Source organism: Carcharhinus amblyrhynchos, unplaced genomic scaffold (genome assembly GCF_965287045.1).
Source record: "Carcharhinus amblyrhynchos unplaced genomic scaffold, sCarAmb.v2.hapA scaffold_61, whole genome shotgun sequence".
Lineage (NCBI taxonomy): Eukaryota > Metazoa > Chordata > Chondrichthyes > Carcharhiniformes > Carcharhinidae > Carcharhinus > Carcharhinus amblyrhynchos.
This window is the reverse complement of record NW_027649801.1, coordinates 607,487-626,605: the sequence shown is the minus strand read 5'-3', so window position 1 is coordinate 626,605 and position 19,119 is coordinate 607,487. Positions and strand designations below refer to the sequence as shown.

At 42.3% G+C, this 19,119-nt stretch overlaps 1 protein-coding gene across 2 annotated transcripts in view; it reads left to right on the top strand.

Annotated features, from left to right (window-relative positions):
* fam193a (family with sequence similarity 193 member A) overlaps positions 1–19,119 on the top strand; it is a 192,621-nt gene that overhangs the window by 93,356 nt on the left and 80,146 nt on the right. For both annotated transcript variants that reach the window (XM_080182522.1, XM_080182521.1), the window contains exon 2: positions 12,419–12,484. In XM_080182522.1, coding sequence (XP_080038648.1) covers positions 12,419–12,484 — 66 coding nt within the window. The remainder of the gene's footprint in view (positions 1–12,418; positions 12,485–19,119) is intronic.

Below are 19,119 nucleotides of genomic sequence, written 5' to 3'. Positions count from 1 at the left end.
AATGGTGCTAAGTTGTGATGCTTGTTTGACTAGCCAGTAGATGAAGTACTTTCTTGTGTATGTATAGTATCTCTGCCTTTCGTTTGTTATTCTACTTGAGTAGGTTCCATAGCCTTGGCAAAAGCTTAATGAAAATAAAAAGTTTGGACTATACCACATTGCCCAGTTCTGGGGGTCACACCGTAGGAAGGATGTGAAGACATTACAGAGAGTGCAGAAAATAGTTGAATAGCCAAATGTGATTTTCAAGATTGCTGGAGATCAGGGGCTGAAAATTGCTCAAAGTTGTAGTTTGGATGCCCTTGCTGTAGTCTGACGTTTTTAGGCCCTCAGGTAAATTATTACTTAATAACAGAGGTTTGCTTGCAGTTTGTTGAAAATAGATTTGAGGGCGTAATAAAACCAGTACTGACTTCAGTTTTTAGCTTGCATCTGTAAATGATTCTGCTGGTTATAGTAGTTTCCAAACTGTGAAATAGTGCCCTCAGGCTTTCGCTCTGGGTATTAGCTGGCACGCGAGTTCTGTAAGTTATCTTTGTCATCAACTGACACTTGGCCTTTGCTTGCAAAATACACTGCAGTGTTGCAGTATGAATACTTAGGTGTAATTGGACTAAAGCTTTTAAGATGGGTGTGAAAGGTGGCGTAAATTTGAATTAAAAATGTTCAATTGCTTCTCAAGTCTATGAATTTCTAACCTCTGTTAATTAGATCACTCTAAATTGTTGCTTAGTGTTGCTATGGTTTTGACTTTTCAAGCTGCAATCTTTTATGTGGATTTATGAAAGGAATAGCTGTGGGAATGAATTATCTGGGATCACTGAGACAGTAACAACAATTTGTTCATGTTCAATTTTTCTGAGCAGCTTCTCATTTTAGCATTACCCCAGAAGTGTTTGCCTTTAAGAGTAATTCTTTCCTCACCCATCTGCTGGAAGTAATTTACAGCATTTTTTTGTTGTTTTGAAATTAATATACTGAATTTGATCTGCATATAGAACATAGAACACTACAGCACAAACAGGCCCTTCGGCCCACGAGTTGCGCCGAACACATCAACACCTACCAATCTATAGACTTATCTATAACCCCCAATCCCATTAAACCCCATATACTCATCCAGAAGTCTTTTAAAAGACCCCAGCGAGTTCGCCTCCACCACCACTGATGGCAGCCGATTCCATTCACTCACCACCCTCTGAGTGAAAAACTTACCCCCAACATCACTTCTGTACTTTCCTCCCCGCACCTTAAATCTGTGTCCTCTCGTAGCGACCATTTCAACCCGGGGAAATAGCCTCTGAGAATCCACCCTATCTATTCCTCTCAACATTTTATAAACTTCTATCAGGTCGCCTCTCAACCTTCGTCTCTCCAGGGAAAAGAGTCCCAGCTCCCTCAACCTAACTTCATAAGGCATGCCTCCCAGTCCAGGCAACATCCTTGTAAATCTCCTCTGTAATATGTTATATTAGCAGCATTCAAGATAGTCCATGGTGCAGACTCCTTAAAGCATGTTCACCATCTACAAGGCACAAGTCAGGAGTGTGATCAAATGCTCCCCACTTGCCTGGATAGGTGCAGCTCCAATAGCACTCGATAGAATCCAAGACAAAGCAGCCCACTTGATTGATTGGCACCTCATCAACATTCACTCCCTCCACCGCTGACGCACAGTGGCAGTAGAGGTGTAGTATCTACTAGTTGAACTTATGAACTTCAGGAACTCACCACAGCTTGTCAGACAGCATCCTAAAAATCTGCAGCCACTATTGTCTAGAAAGACAGGTGCAGCAGACATGTGGGAACACCATCACCTCTGTTCCTTTCCAAGCCACACACCACCCTGACTTGGAAATATTTTACCATTCCCTCACTATTGTTGGGTTTATAAAAAGGATGAGATTATTTTCATCACATCATTTCACCAGATTCTCTGTCTGTTTCCTGTACTGTCTTGTTGCTGTTTGAGATCTGACCACTACAGTGGTGTCATAAGCAAACCTGAAAATGGAGTTGGAGGGGAATTTGGCCACGCAGTCATAAATGTATAAGGTGTATAGTAAGGGACCGAGGACACAGACTTGCTGGGCACTGGGATGGATGGGCAAGTTCATTTTCTGGTCAGCATTACTCCTCAGGATGTTAATAGTTGGTGTTTCAGCAGTGGTCTTGCTGTTGAATGTCAAGGGCAGATGGTTAAGTTTTCTCTTGTTGGAAATGGTCATTACCTGGCGCTTGAGTGGTGTGCAAAAATTTTGCCAGTTACCAGCCTATTACTTTGATGCTTGGGGACAGACTGGGCTGGTAATTGGCTGGACTGAAATGCTGGATATCTCAGTTGTGTTGGAATTGTTTGTAGAGCCCCCTCCCCTGTTAAGTTATTTAATTGTCCACCACCATTCACAACTGAATGTGGCAGGGCGGTAGAGCATTGTTCTAATCTCTTTGCTGGGATTGCTTAGCCTTTTATAGTCTATTTTGCTGTTCAACATCCCACCTGTTGTAAGTTCATGAGGCTGACACCTCATTTTTAGGTATGCCTGGCGCTCCTTCTGGTATGCCCTCCCACACTCTTCATTGAACCAGGGTTGAGCTTCTGCCCTCTTCTTTGAACCAATGGAATGAGCTACATGCAAAGCCATGAGGTTATATATTGTGGTTGATGACCCACAGAGCTACATGGATGCCAAGCTCTGAGCTGCTAGATCTGTTCTGAATCTATCCCATTTAGCACAGTTATTATGCCATGCAACCTGATTAACAGTATCCTCAGTAAGAAGATATACATCCGCAGGAACTGTGCAGTAGTTATTCATACCAGTACTACCATAGCAAATACACTTACCACAGAAAGATTTGGGGATCAAGTAGAGTTTCCCTTTTGGTGCTCTTATAAACTGCTACAGGCCTAGTCTGGCAGAAATATCAATCAGACTTGACCAGCTTGGCCAGTGGTGGTGTACTGAGCTACTTGATGGATGTTGAAATCCTTCACCCAGAGTCTGTTCCCTTGCAACCTTCTCTGCTTCCCAGTGATATTCAAGATGGAGGATTCATCAGCTAAGGGAGGGTGGTAGATGGTTATCAGCATGAGGTTTCTTTGCCTATGTTTGACCTTATGCTGAGATGTCTTGGGATCAGAGTTATTTTGAGGACTCCTGGGGCAACTCTCCCCAGAACGTATCTCATTGTTCCATCACCTCTGTTGGATCTGACCTCTGGGACAGGATGTACCCAGGGATGATGATGGAGCTGCAAATTTGGCTGTGAAACTTGCTGAACTAAATTTTAGCGCTTGTCTCTGTGTGGCCAGTTGGCTTGGTTTTTCCAAAGAGAGGTGGTCTCAATGCAATTCAGAAGAGGGTAAGGCTTTCTGAGATCAGCCAATGTAGTGTAGACCACTGGATCATGCTGAGGCCTTAATAACTTCTGTAGCCAAGTCAAATTTGCTGTGATTTTACCATCAGTAACCTGAGACGAAGTGAAGGAGAGTTCTGTATTTGTAGTGCTTGTTTGCAGCAAATTAACGATGGAAATCGAGCAGTAAGGTTAAAAAGGAAAATATTTCCTCTAAGTATTATTTGGCTCAGAGATGTATGATAGGCTCAGTAGACCAGTGAGCACTCCAGTGTGGTAATGAGTTGGAAAGAAAAGCTGTCAGATCACCAATCCTGCTCAGTTAGTTGACCTTGATTTCTAATGGTGCCACAAGTCTTGAGCATCCTTAGGCTTGAACAAAGGAGTTTCTGCTCCTAGTTATAACCCAATGATCCCTGTTTGGGAAAGTGTAGGTACCACTTTGGGATAGGATTGGATTCTGTCTTTGTCTTTGCTGATACTCTCTGGTCTTTTGCATGAATAATGACTAATACATGTCTCTGCCCACAGGAGAGGAGCTGGGTAGATTGGCTGTGGGAAGAAATGTTTTATATACATTTATAAAGAATTGTCTTGGTGTCAGATATGGATGGCAGTTTCCTGTCTTTTTCTAATGATCTGTTCTAAACAGCGATTACCTGTAATTTATCTTGAATTGTTGCAGTACAGCCTGCAGTGCCATAACCTGGAATCATGGTTTAATTTTCTATTATAATCTTTTCATACTATTTTGACACCTTCGGATTTACTCTAGTTCATGTCTCAACTCGTAATTGTGACGATTCTAATATTTAAAGGTGTTGTCTTAAAAATAAACTGGCTTCAAAGCATGTCAGTCACTGTTTAATTGGTCTGGTCATAAAGAAAATAATTTTTCATTATCTGTTATCTTTCTCTTTTACTGCTAAGCACTTTAAACCTAATGACTGGTTTCATAAGTAAACTCCATTTTGTACGGGCCTACATTGCAAGTATTTTTTCATGACATGTATTTTGTCGCATTTTTCCTTGATGCTAAATGCATCCTCTGGTTTGACTTATTTGTTTAACTAGTCATATTTAAATAGGGGCTTTTCACTTGGTGAATGGAAGCTGGGACGCCCAAATCACCCAGCAGTTGTTTGTTGCTTTCTGTGAGAGTGAGCAAGTAAGACCAGCACTGAATTCCAATTCAACAAACATCCCATATCTAGTAAGATGGTGCAAGTCGATTTCAATAGTTGTGCTGCACTGCACTCAATATGAAGGGTCGTGGGATCGTGAGTTAAATGACGAATACTAGAATAAAGTAATGCTGGTGGATGTTGAGAAGTCAAACAAACCAACCTTGTTTTCTGTTGCAGACTGGGGAATGGTGCTGCATGAAGTTTGTCCTGTAATACTGCATACTCATTTACTAAGCAGGTGGTTGACAAGCTTATTAATATAGAAGCACTCTCAGGCAGAAGAAAACTGTTGTTTTTATATTGTCTCTCTGTTCTTCCTACCTACTCCTAATTCATATGATAGTATGTTTTTTTCACTTCTGTCCACCTGCTCCTCCCTTTTGCAAAAAGATAAAACTCATCACATTTCTTCAGAATTAAAGGGAGGTAGCAGAGTCATATTGGACTTGAAACTGTTTCCCTCTCCACAGATACTGCCAGACCAGCTGAATTTTCCAGCGCTTTTATATTTTTACCCTTTTGAAGTTAGCATTCCCTCAATTGATTATTCTTGCTTTGGGCTGTTCCATAACCAACCTAAACTTTATCAAAACTGTCTGTCCCCCTAAATGTTCTCCCACTGACACAGAATCCATTTGGTCCATCTCATTCCTAAGAACCATTGGAATGAGAATGATGGGTGGCATGGCATTGCTGCTTCACAACGCTAAGGACCCTCTTCCCTTCACACTGCTACTGTACTTAAGTAACTAAAGTCTGCACATTATCCCTCTACATCTAAAAAGGTAAAGTTACCATTATACCAGATGACCATAGGCTGCTCTCCCCTTTGATGTTAATTTCAACCTGAAAATCATCACACCTCAGGTGAGGGGCAAGGGTGAGAAAGTGGGTCTTTGTGAATAACCACAGCCACAAGGAAATTGAACCTGCGCTGTTGGCGTCACTCTGCACCACGAACCAGCCATCCAGCTAACTGAGCTAACCAACTCTTTCCTACTAGTTGGTAGCCTATAGACTAAACTGAACAACGTAATTGCATCCTCTCTGTTCCTCAGCTCAAGCTGAATAGGTTCTTTGATCCCTCTGGGCCGTTCTGCAATGAGCATTCCTCCTACTGCCATCTCCCCTCCTTTTCCTGTCCTATCTTTCCTGAACACCTTGCAACCTAGAATATTTAATATCTTGTGCTGCCCTCCTTTGAGCCAGGTCTCTGTAATAGCCACAGCAGATTGAGACTATTTCTGCTGGCCCATTCAATTGCATATTGATGCACGTGAAAGAAAGGCTGTAAGTTGTCCCTTATCTATTAAGCCAGATTGACTGGTGCATTGTCAATGTTTCAGTGTTTGAAACCAGAGACTAGCTGTAACGTGGTGAAACAGAGAGCTTTAGTGACAATAGGCAAAGTGGTTAAACTGGCTGTGTTCAGAAAATTCACATAACTCTTTCCCAAAGAGTGAAGCACAGTTTTGGAAATAATTTGTTTTGGTATTTCTGCAAAGAACAAAGCATTGAATTGGTTTACGAAAATTCATAACATTCCAAAGAAAAACCGAGTGCTTGGAGCCTGCAATTAGCTGCTTGATTTGTATTGTCGGTTGCTATGAGTAGGCGGTCATCCATCCCAGCCAGAGACTTGGTTGTGGGGGAAACCTCATTATTTTTCAAACAGCAAAATACTCGTAACAGATTTTTTGAAAACCTATGCGGGTCACAAAAGAACTTGTTACATCAACTATGTGCGCTCCCTCTCTCTCTAAGATGATGTAATGTAGGGACTTAACCATGTGTCACTGCTAGTGTACCTGAAAAATGGGAATTGATGTGATGGTGATTCCTCTGAAAAGGCAAAAGCCTTGTCATAATGTACATAAAGGCTGCCTACACTAGGTTAGTAGGGAATTGGTTAAGCTACTTCCAAATAATTATGCCTATTCCCCTCTCTCCAATAAAAGCTTGTCATTATTTGCTTAGCTTTAATAAGCCCAGGGCATCCGATTACTGAACCCACACTAAAAGGTTTCCAAATGGAAATTTTAATTGAGATGATCCCTCTGCCCCTTCTCACATGTTTGACAATCAAACTGCTCCTACTTGTTGTCTGGAATGATTAATAATGTTTCTGCAGTGTAAGCTTTTATAAAAAAAACTTACCAGAGTTTTAGCATTTCTACAAATAACGTCACAGACCCTCAAAACTGGTGCAGTACAGCTTAATCATTTCTCCATATATGAATATAGAAAAGACAGGAGGAAACCAATGCAGTTCGTTCAGTATGTTTAGTATACCTGGTGCTTCAACATCTACAAAAAATAGAGGGGACAATGAACAGGATTGGGGAAAGGAAGATAATTGCACACCCTCGCATATCGTATGTTAGAAGCAGTGTTACGTCGCCTCTGGAAAACCTTGTAGGAGTAAGTCAGATGTTATGGAACGTATATATTTGAGATAGGAGCCCCGTACTTTCTGGAATGTATCCGATTTGGATCAGAGTATACGGATCAGGAATTCCATTTTCCTCTCTTGGGCTGAATAAGTAACTGCCACAAATAACTGCCAAAGAAAATAGATACCAAAAAAAATGGCTTAACAGCCAAAGATTTTCCTGTCGCACTTGGACATTTTTAAAAATTCATTCACTGTCTGTGAGCTGGTCCAGCGTTTATTGTCCATCCCTAGCTTTCCATTTCAGAGCATTTAAGGGCCAACCACATGGATGTGAATTTGGAGTCATATGTAGGCCAGAACAGGTAAAAATGGCAGATTTCCTTCCCTAAAGGACATTCGTAGACCAGATGGGTTATTATGACAAACAATGGTTCATGATCATTAGATTTTTAAATTCAGATTTTTATTAAATTCAAATTTCACCATGTCATGGTGGGATTTGAACCCATGCCCCCAGATCCTGCATTAAAAAATAAAAAAAAGTGAAACCATTAGTTCTGTTGGTGTCTTCCTCATCATCAGTAGGATCCTTAAGGGTTATAACTACAAACCTTCCATAATTCAAAGAATCTTTATTATCAAAAATGAGGAAATAGTATATGTCACGAAAAGGGCAAGTACAGGGCACCCATTCTGCATTCAAACCCCTTTTATTAAGACTTAAACCACTCACCTACCTCCCAGCAGTGGTGTTACTCATGGTTACCACGATCAGAGCAAAGGAGACTTTAAAATATATACCGTGATTGTAAGTGTACGATGAAAGAAAGAAGGATAGTTTTATATATCCCCAGTGCAGGTGCAGCAGGTGGTCAGGAAGGCTAATGGGATGCTGGCCTTCATAGCGAGGGGGATTGAATATAAAAGTAGGGAGGTCTTGCTGCGGCTATATAGGGCATTGGTGAGGCCGCAGCTGGAGTACTGTGTGCAGTTTTGGGCGCCGTACTTACGCAAGGATATTTTGGCCTTGGAGGGAGTGCAGAGGAGGTTTACTAGGCTGATGCCGGAGTTGAGGGGGTTGAGCTCTGAGGAGAGGCTGAATAAACTAGGCTTGTACTCGTTAGAGTTTAGAAGAATGAGGGGAGATCTCATTGAGACGTATAAGATGATGAATGGGATGGATAGGATAGAGGTGGAGAGACTCTTCCCGCTCACAAAGGACAGTAGGACTAGGGGGCACAGCCTCAAGATAAAGGGGGGGGCGGTTTAGAATGGAGTTGAGGAAGAACTTCTTCACTCAAAGGGTGGTGAATCTCTGGAATTCTCTGCCCGTTGAAGTGGTGGAGGCTACCTCGCTAAATATTTTTAAGAAGCGGGTTGATGGGTTTTTGATAAGAGAGGGGATTAAGGGTTATGGGGAGAGGGCGGGAATGTGGAACTGAGCCACGACAGATCAGCCATGATCTTATTGAATGGCGGGGCAGGCTCGAAGGGCCAGATGGCCTACTCCTGCTCCTATTTCTTATGTTGTACAATCTGCACAGCATATTCCTTAACTAGAAGGAGCACACTGAAGAATATTTTCTGTTAAGGATAAATGGAAGTCCTGCCAATCTTAAGGATGAAAACTTACTGTAGTGTTTAATTACTAGATCGTCCCTGTCAGAATAATAAATACCAACACAGAATCAGGAAGGAATTAATAATGACAAGGGATCGAGTCTGGATTTTACAGTGAACTGCAGACTGCTACTCCACATTATTGCCTTCCACAGAGTTCACAAAAGCCATAGTTTTAACCAGATTGTTGAACGCTGTTATAAAGTTGTCACATGTCACCCCCAGTAAAGCAGGATATGGTATGGCATATTTCACTCCAGTGGTCTTTAGTTTTTTTCTAATTTCATCAAAGCTGCTGCGCCTCTGTTGTATCACGACTGAGAAATCTTGAAAGAAAGAGACCTTTGGTCCATCATAAAGCAAGGCCCACTTGCATCTCACGGCCTCCATTACTCTGGCAATCCTTGAAGTTATGAAAATGCATAATTATGGAGCAGGGTCATTGATTGTCCCTAGGCCTCAGGCAGGATTACAGATGTAATACATTTCTAATGTGTTCCTGAATTAAGGGAATGTTGTAGCCAGCTCTCAACGAATTTAACTGGGAGCTTACCCTCAGCTCTTTCTGGCAAGCTGATGATCTGGGCATTTTCCCTCCATCCTTGGTGCTCCAGATTGGCAGGGAATTCTGATGTACCACGCAGCTGCTTTGCCAAGGATTGAAAGCAGACCTCAACTCAAGAAGTGGCATTTTCAACAGTAACAGTCGCCTCCACTTCAGTCGATTTTTTGCTAGTATTCTGAAGTTCTATAGCATGAGCATGGATATTTTGCACTAATAAACCAAGTTTCTCATCAAATACCTTAATGTTAACAGTCATCAGTTGTAATGTGAGCACAGTGACTTCTTGCAAGCTGTGCCCAGCATACCTTCTAATTCTATCTCTTACTCTCTTTCTTCTAAAACTTCATTCCAACATCCTAACAATGACTATAACGCTACATTCTGCACTCATTTCCTTCTCTGAACTGTATGCTTTGTCTGTATAGCATGCAAAAAACAATACTTTTCACTGTTAATACATGTGATAATAAATCAGATCAAATACATTTGAGTGCCTGATTGAAAGCCTGTTAATTCATTAGGTTGCCATGTTGGTGTCACCTTCACTCCAGTTACTTCTGACTGTCCTCTTTTGTCAATACTTTTAGTATTTCTTGGCATTTTGTCACCAGCCTTCAGCCAGAAATCTTCCAGTGACATAAAATGGAATTCTCACTCCAGGGTTAGGTAATTACAAGCTGTGGAAATGCGATAACCAAAAGGATTATGGACTGAGTAGTGTCAGAGCTCGTGGAAACACAGCTATTCACATGCTGCCATCATGTGACCCTCCTTAGACTTTTTGGGTCGTGTAAGTTTAAAATTCATGTATGCTTCAGTGGACAATCCTTAATTATTTTAAGATAGAGGGCATTGTGCCAAGTACCATTGTTGTCACTAGGTTTGCTTGGCATAATGATATGACAAGAATTATAATTTGGTGTTGTGGCAATATATTTCTTCTGTGCTATGCGTAACTATCACACATCCTACTATTGACACAAGCAACAAGAGATCTGGAACAAGTAGTTGCCAGCACTGTTAACACACCTGGGGACAGCCTAAAGTTTGAAGGGATAAAATTTGTAATTATATTGCTGGCTGATTGTCATTGAATATTTAATAAGAACATAAGAAATAGGAGCAGGAGTAGGCCATCTAGCCCTTCGACCCTGCCCCGCCATTCAATAAGATCATGGCTGATCTGTCGTGGCTCAGTTCCACATTCCCGCCCTCTCCTCATAACCCTTAATCCCCTCTCTTATCAAAAACCCATCAACCCGCGTCTTAAAAATATTTAGCGAGGTAACCTCCACCACTTCAACGGGCAGAGAATTCCAGAGATTCACCACCCTTTGAGTGAAGAAGTTCCTCCTCAACTCCGTTCTAAACCGCCCCCCCTTTATCTTGAGGCTGTGCCCCTTAGTCCTACTGTCCTTTCTGAGCGGGAAGAGTCTCTCCACCTCTATCCTATCCATCCCATTCATCATCTTATACGTCTCCATGAGATCTCCCCTCATTCTTCTAAACTCTAACGAGTACAAGCCTAATTTATTCAGCCTCTCCTCATAGCTCAACCCCCTCAACTCCGGCATCAGCCTAGTAAACCTCCTCTGCACTCCCTCCAAAGCCAAAATATCCTTGCGTAAGTATGGCGCCCAAAACTGCACACAGTACTCCAGCTGCGGCCTCACCAATGCCCTATACAGCTGCAGCAAGACCTTCCTACTTTTATATTCAATCCCCCTCGCTATGAAGGCCAGCATCCCATTAGCCTTCCTGACCACCTGCAAGCTGGGTTTTTGCGACATGCGCAAGGACCCCGAGGTCCCTCTGCACCGTCGCCTGCTGCAGTTTTTTGCCACGTAAGTAATAGTCCTTCCTACCATTCTTCCTACCAAAGTGGACCACCTCACACTTGCCAACATTAAATTCCATTTGCCATTTCCTGGCCCATTCGCCCAGCCTATCTAGATCCTTCTGTAGACTCTTCACACCCTCCGCACAATTTGCCGTTCCACCAATCTTGGTGTCATCAGCAAATTTCGACACCCTACACTCGGTTCCGTCCTCCAGATCATCTATATAAATGGTAAAAAGCTGAGGCCCCAGCACCGACCCCTGGGGCACTCCACTAGTCACCATCCGCCAATCCGAATAGCACCCATTGACCCCCACTCTCTGCCTCCTATTTGACAACCAATCCTCTATCCACGCTAACACCTTACCCCCAACTCCATGTCCCCTGACCTTCTGCAATAACCTCTTGTGAGGTACCTCGTCAAACGCCTTCTGAAAATCAAGAAAGACCACATCCACCGACTCTCCTCTATCCACCGCCCTAGACACATCCTCATAGAACTCCAATAAATTTGTCAGACACGACTTCCCTTTAACAAAACCGTGCTGCGTCTGCTCTATCAAGCAATTCCTCTCAAGATGCCTCGCTATTTCCGCCTTGATGACGGATTCTAACATTTTACCTACAACAGATGTTAAACTAACTGGCCTATAATTCTCTGCCTTTTGCCTGGCACCCTTCTTAAACAACGGCGTAACATTAGCCGTTTTCCAATCCCAGTGACAAAATGAATCCTCGTGGATAGAGTAGTGTACTGGAGTCAGTCCTTTCACCTGTATTCTCTGAATGCTGCCTGAAGCACTGAGCTAGAAGCCTCCAATTTGAAGGCCAAAAAGGGTGCTCTGAGCATTTTCGAACAACAGCGGCTAGCATTTATATAGCCAGTAAATCCAGGCTAAATGGGATATTGACCAGAACACCTGCAGGAATGTCCTGGTGCTTGGTCACAATGTGCACTGCCAGCTTTTACATCAGAAGGACCCATGCTTCAGGTGTTCCCACTGTGTTTCTGTTGGAGTGGTATTGTCAGAGGAGTGGGAGAGGCACAAAAGACATTCTTGGCTAATATCCAAGTTAAGGATAGGTGGACTGATCTTAGTATGTTAATAAGTCAGGATGATGCCAAGGACAAACTATGTGAATGAGGAAAGATGAAAGCAAAAAATGCTGGAAAACCTCATCAGATCTGGCAGCATCTGTAGAGAGAAAAACAGTAATTAATGTTTCAGATCTGTGACGTCTTATCAAGTGGACGTGAACTGTTTTTCATTTGGTGAAAGGTCACAGAACTGAAACGCTAACTCCGTCTCTCTGCACAGATGCTGCTATAACTTCTGAGTGTTTGCAGCATTTTTCCTCTTATTTGAGATTTCCTGCGTCCACAAGTGTTCAGCCTTTTGATTTCTGGTTAACTTTCTAATGCTTTCTTTTATTCATGTTTTGTTCTTCAGGTTTCCATAAATGGCACACAGTTGTCAGATGGGTCTGTGGGATCAGAGTTCACTGAGGTTCCTCAGGTAGGATCAGTTATATATTTCATCTTTTGCTTAAATAAATTATGCAATGATTTATAGATAAGATGAGTTTCTGAGGAATGCGATTATTTTTGATTTCTGAGGTTTAAGGGTGGCAAAGCCACATTTATTGTTCCTGCTTCATGGACCTGAGAATTAGCTTTGAATACACATGTCAAGTTACCCACATGCTAGCTATATGGCTGGAGAAACATAAGAACATAAGAAATAGGAGCAGGAGTAGGCCATCTAGCCCTTCAAGCCTGCCCCGCCATTCAGTAAGATCATGGCTGATCTGTTGTGGCTCAGTTCCACATTCCCGCCCTCTCCCCATAACCCTTAATCCCCTCTCTTATCAAACTCCTGAATATCATGGCCAATGCGCTGCTGTGTCTATGTAGTCACAGATGGTTGCTAATTCCAGCTGTACAAGAATTTGACTTCCGAGAGATGGAATTATCATGTGACCAGCAGTATACAGTCGCTGACTCAAATACAGCTATACAACCAATGATCATCTCTCCTGTTGCTAGGTTCCTGAACCATTTAAAATCCGAGATTAGAGATACTTGATCATGACTCTGATTTACTATATGCGGTCTTTTACATGCTCTCTTTAATGTTGTTGCCATACAATAGGCCCTGGCCCTTTGCTGAGTTTTCTTGCATGGTAGCACAGTGGTTAGCACTGCTATCTCACTGTGTCAGGGACCCGGGTTCGATTCCCAGCCTGGGTCACTGTTTGAAGCCTGCTCGTTCTCCCCGTGTCTGCGTGGGTTTCCTTCGGGTGCTGTGGTTTCCTCTGCAGTCCAAAAGACACGCTGGTTAGGTGCATTGGCCATACTAAATTCTCAGTGCACCCAAACTGGTTCCCTGGCAACCAGGTGTTTTTCACAATAACTTCATTGCAGTGTTAATGTAAGCCTACTTGTGACACTAATAATTAAACTTGAAACTGATTTAAAAATGAAATCTCCAAACGCAGGACAACCAGGCTTCAATCTTCGCAGCTTCAGCCGAGCGCTGTCATTTGAAATTTGGTCAGCAATCACAAAGGTTGGAATAAAGGCCGAAGTCCCATCAACTTTGCCTTCTACTATCCAGACAGTTGGATGAAACCATGATAAAGGGATTGTTGATTCATAGCAATCAATCTCAAATCATTTACTCTGCAACACATCCATATATGAACAAGGAAAGCTTCCATGGTGAGCTGTTGGAGCTTTGTCCAAAGTCACCTTTTGTCCCACGTATTCTGCACAAGCCACATGTCACGTCTCATAGTTGTCCAAAACGTTAGTTTGTGAAAGAAATTGAATGAAGCACTACTGACTTCTACTTGACCCCGAGAGGATCTTTTCATAGATAACAGCATTAAGTTTAAACAATGCAAAAAAAAAAGTATCTGAAATTTTCCTAGGCCCTGTTATCAGCTTTGGCTCACCTTTTTTGTTTCTGCCAGATTCTGCACCATTCCAAGTGTTGCCAAGTCCCAGAGCCGTACATTGTTATAGATTTCTTAGAGTGAGTGTATTTTGCCCATTGGGTAGTTGCACAAAGCGGACAAAAGGCCGTTTTCCAAATCAATGCATTAACTAGTTATATTATGCTGTATGAATATTTCTTCACTAAACAGACTGTACTTATCAAGGAGTGTGAACACGTGGACAGAAATCTGGCTATACCTGAAATCGCAGCTTGCTTTCCGTATGAATGTTGAAATGATGCACATCGCTTCATCCTGATTTCAAACTCTTTATCTTAGCCACCAGCTGTTATCCTGTTGTTTGCCTGCTTATACATCATGACTGGCCTATTGCTCTGATTGACTTTTATACGGGGGGAAAAGCAAGATTCTACATGGGAGAAATTTTATAGGCTTTTATCAAGTTCCTGAAATAACTGTCCTTGGTTGTTCATCCACATTATAGTCGACATCATTTAAACTGGTTAACTCAGGTCAGCTTGCGTAAATGGCACTTTCATCATATTTTTTCAGATAAAATCATTAGAATTGACATCAGTTGTACGAACTGCACTTGATTAGTCACAAGCTTTCCTGATGATTTATATTGAAGAGGGAGACTGTCATTCTTTTGTTCACGGTAATTTGAGTATATGTCAATCATTTATGTTCACCCTTTCACAGAGTAATATTTTCTAAGTCTACAAATTACAACTGATGTAACACCTATTATACCTTGCAACTGAGAGGTTGAGCTACATTTTGTGCTCCAGTTATACAACAAGAAAATAACTCGATGCTAAATGTAGCTGTAAGTGGACTGTACAGCGAAGCTTATAGGGCGGTCCTTCATGAAGCCCCCAGCTGTGACATTCAACTAGTTGTTGTAACTGAATCTTAATAAAGGGAGCTATTAAGGTATGGGGTACGAACTGGCAAGGATAGATTGGGCAACCTTTCTATAGGGGCTGATGGTGGATAGGCAATGATTCATATTTAAAGACTGTGTACATGAATTACAACAATTATTAATTGGCACAGAAATAAAAGGGAAAAGGTGGCTCAACTATGGCTTACAAAAGAAATTCAGGATAATATTAAATCCAAAGAGGAGACATATAAAATTGCCTGAAAAAGCAGCAAGCCTGAGGTTTGGGAGCATTTTAGAATTCAGTAAAAGGACAAAAAAATGGATCAAAGGAGGAAGAGTAGAGCATGAGAATAAAATTGCAGGGAACATAGAAACTGGCCATAAAAGCTTGCATAAATATGTGAAGAGAAAAAGATCAGTAAAGACAAATGTAGATCACTCACTAATCAGAAGCCAGGGCAATTGTAATGGAGAACAAAGAAATGACAGAGGAGTTGGACAGATACTCTTGTCTCGACGCAAGAGGGCTCAAATAACTTCCCGGAAATGCCCGGGAACCAAAGGTTTTGTGAGAGGGTGGAATTGAAGGAAATCAGTATTAGTAAGTAAATGGTGCTGAGGAAATTCGTGGGGTTAAAGGCTGACAAATCACCAGGGCCTGATAATCTATATCCCAGAGTAGTAAAGGAAGTAGCCCTGGAAATATTGGATGGTCATCTTCCAAAGTTCTATGGAATCTGGAGCAGCTTGTTCGTGGCTATTGAAACCCCAATATTTAAAAAGGGAGCATTACAGACCAAGTAGCTACACATCAGTCATGAGGAAGATGCTAGAGTCTATTTTAAAGGACTTGACAATGGAAAGCATTAATGTGATTGGACAAAATAAGACAAATCGTGCTTCACAAATCTATTGGACTTTTTTGAGGATGTAATTAATGGAAGTTTGATTGGATTTTTTGAAAAGGTGACTAAGGGTGTAGATGAGGACAGTGCACATGATGTAGTCTACATGGACTTCAGTGTGGCTTTTGACAAGGTCCCACATTTGGAGACTAGTCGGGAAGATAAGAGCCCATGGGATCCAGGATAATTTGGAAAATTGAATCCAAAATTGGCTTTGTGGCTTGAGGCAGAAAGTGATGGTGGAAGGTTGTTTTTGTGACTGGAAGCTTGTGTCCAGTGGTACCACAGGAATTGGTGCTGGATCCTTTACTATTTATCATGCACCTTGATGATCTAGATGTGAATGTAAGTGGTATGATCAATAAGTTCACAGATGAAATGAAAATTGGTGGTGTGGTAAATAGCAAGGAGGAAAGTCTTAGATTGCTGGATGATACAGATGGGCAGGGCAAATGGAATTTAAGTCTGAAAATTGTGAGATGATGTGCTTTGGTGTGGGGGGAGGGGGGTGGTGGAGGGGGATGGGGCGGGGGGATGTTAAGGAGATGAAATGAGGGGCGTGGACAGAGTGGATAGTCAGAAACTTTTTCCCAGGGTGGAAGAGTCAGTTACTTGAGGCATAGGTTTAAGGTGCGAGGGGCAAGATTTAAAGATGATGTACGGGGCAAGTTTTAAAGGAGATGTACGAGGCAACTTTTTTACACAGAGGGTGGTAGGTACCTGGAACAGCTGCCAGGGGAGGTAGTGGAAGCAGATACGATAGTGACTTTTAAGAGGCATCGGGACAAATATTTGAATAGGATGGGAATAGAGGGGCATGGTCCCCGGAAGAGTAGGGGATTTTAGTGCAGTCGGGCAGCATGGTCAGTGCAGGCTGGAGGGCCTGTTCCTGTGCTGTAATTTTCTTTGTTCTTTGAGATTTAGAAGGGATTGGAAGAAAAACTTCTAATAAAACTCTGACTTTAAAAATTGTCTGAACTGCCGCCTCCAGTGCATTTTCATTTCTCCTTAAATATGGGGACTGAAACTGTACACAGTATTTAAGATGTGGTCTCACCGATGCCCTGTTTGACTGAAACATATTAAGAAGTCTCGCAACACCAGGTTAAAGTCCAACAGGTTTATTAGGTAGCACAAGCCACTAGCTTTCAGAACGTTGCTCCTTCGTCAGGTGAGTGGGAGTTCTGTTCACAAACAGGGCATATGTAGATACAAATTCAATTTACAAGATAATGGTTGGGATGCGAGTCTTTGCAGGTAATCAAGTCTTAAAGGTACAGACAGTGTGAGTGGAAAGAGGGTTAAGCACAGGTTAAAGAGATGTGTGCTGTCTCTAGCCAGAACAGTTAGAGATTTTGCAGGTCCTAACGAATGGACAGTGCTCGACAGTCACCAGGCAGGAGTGTTCTCTCCTGTTGGGGAACATTTCAGCGATCATGGGTATTCAGCCTCTGATCTTCAGGTAAGCATTCTCCAGGGTGGCCTTCATAACACACAACAACGCAGAATCGCGGAGCAAAAACTGACAGCCAAGTTCTGCACAAATGAGGACGGCCTCAACTGGGATCTTGGGTTCATGTTGCACTATCTGTAACCCCCATGACTTGCCTGGGCTAGCAAAATCTCACTAACTATCCTGGCTGGAGACAATACACATCTCTTTAAACTGTGCTAAACCCTGTCTTCACTCACACTGTCTGTACCTTTAAGACTGAAATGGATCCTGAAAGAATGTTTCCCCTTGTAGGAGAATACATAGCAAATGGGCATAGTTTGACAATAAAGGGTGTTCCCCTTAAGACAATGCTGAAGAGAATTCTTTTTCCAGAGAGTTGGGAGTCTGTAGAACTCCCTTCCCTAGAGAGCAGTGAAGGGAGGGTAATTGAATATTTTTAAGGCAGTGGTAGATAATTCCTTTGTTAGTCCAGAATCTAACGGATATTGGGGAGTAAGTGGGATTGTGCAATTGAGGCCACAGTCAGCTTGGGTGGCGCAGAAGTTAGCGTTGCTGCCTCATAACGACAAGGACCCGGGTTCAATTCCTGCCTTGGGCCACTGTCTGTACAAAGTTTGCATGTTCTCCCCATGTCTGCGTGGGTTTATCTGGGTGTTCTGGTTTCCTCCTGCAAACCGAAAGACATGCTGGTTAGGTGCATTGGCCATGCTAAATTCTCCCTCAGTGTACCCGAACAGGTGCCGGACTGTGGCGACTCAGAGATTTTCATGGTAACTTCATTGTGGTGATAATGTCAGCCTACTTGTGACAATAATCAAAAAATGAACTTAAACTATTCTGTACATGGCAAGTTCCAGGCAATATGATTATGACCAGATAAGTTTTTTGGGGCGGCATAGTGGCACAATAGTTAGCATTGCTGCCTCACAGCCCCAAGGACCCAAATTCAATGGCCAGCTTGGATCACTGTCAGTGTGGATGTTGCACATTCTCTCTGTTCTGTGTGGGTTTCTTCTGGGTGCTTAGGTTTCCTCCCACAGTCCAAAGATGTGCGGGTTAGGTGGATTGGTCGAGCTAAAATTGCCCCTTAGTGTCAGGGGGGCTAGCTAGGGTAAATGCATGAGGTTACGGGGATAGGGCCTGAGTGGGATTGTGGTCAGTGCAGACTCCATGCAGATGGGCCAAATGGCCGCCTTCTGTTCAGTAAGATTGTGTGGTCAGATCAGCTACGATTTTAATTCTGGAGCAGGCTCAAGAGGCCAAATGGCTGCTTCCTGCACTGTAGGGTTTCCATGATTTTATGACACATCTGATCATTAACATGTTGTTTGCGTGAGGTTGCAGTGCACGATTTGGCTTACATCATAGGAAGGATGTGATTGAACTAGAATGCGTGCAGAGGAGATTCACCAGGATGTTGCCTGGTTTATCTTTAACATTATCTTTATCATTTATTATGGTGACTACATTACTAAAGTACTTTGTCATTGAAGCATTCTAAGAGGATTTTAAGTCATGAAAGAAGCTGTACAAATACAAGTCCTCCTTGAATGTTGTAAAATTGCTCCATTCTGTTCCCCCCCCCTTTTTTCTTCCCTATCGCTTCCTGATTGACGCAAGGTCTTGGCCATCTTGTCTCAGCACTTGTATTGTTCCATCTAAATACCTCTGCTATGCATATTCACTCTGTCTCACTGACTTCAGATGTCTCATAAAGCCTACTCTTTCAAGTGATTTCAGTTCTCTCTAATTTTATCCTATTTTGTTTTGACCACATTCCCTCCCCCAAATAGTGAATTATAGTCAGAAGTTTTGAATTATCAAAAAGAAAAATGCATTTCACATAGTGGAATGGAGAACAAGTGAAAAGAAGCAAAAATTGGAGACAACTTTTTTCCTGCCTTGTGTCACTGATTCATTTGTGCATGCTTTTTCGACATT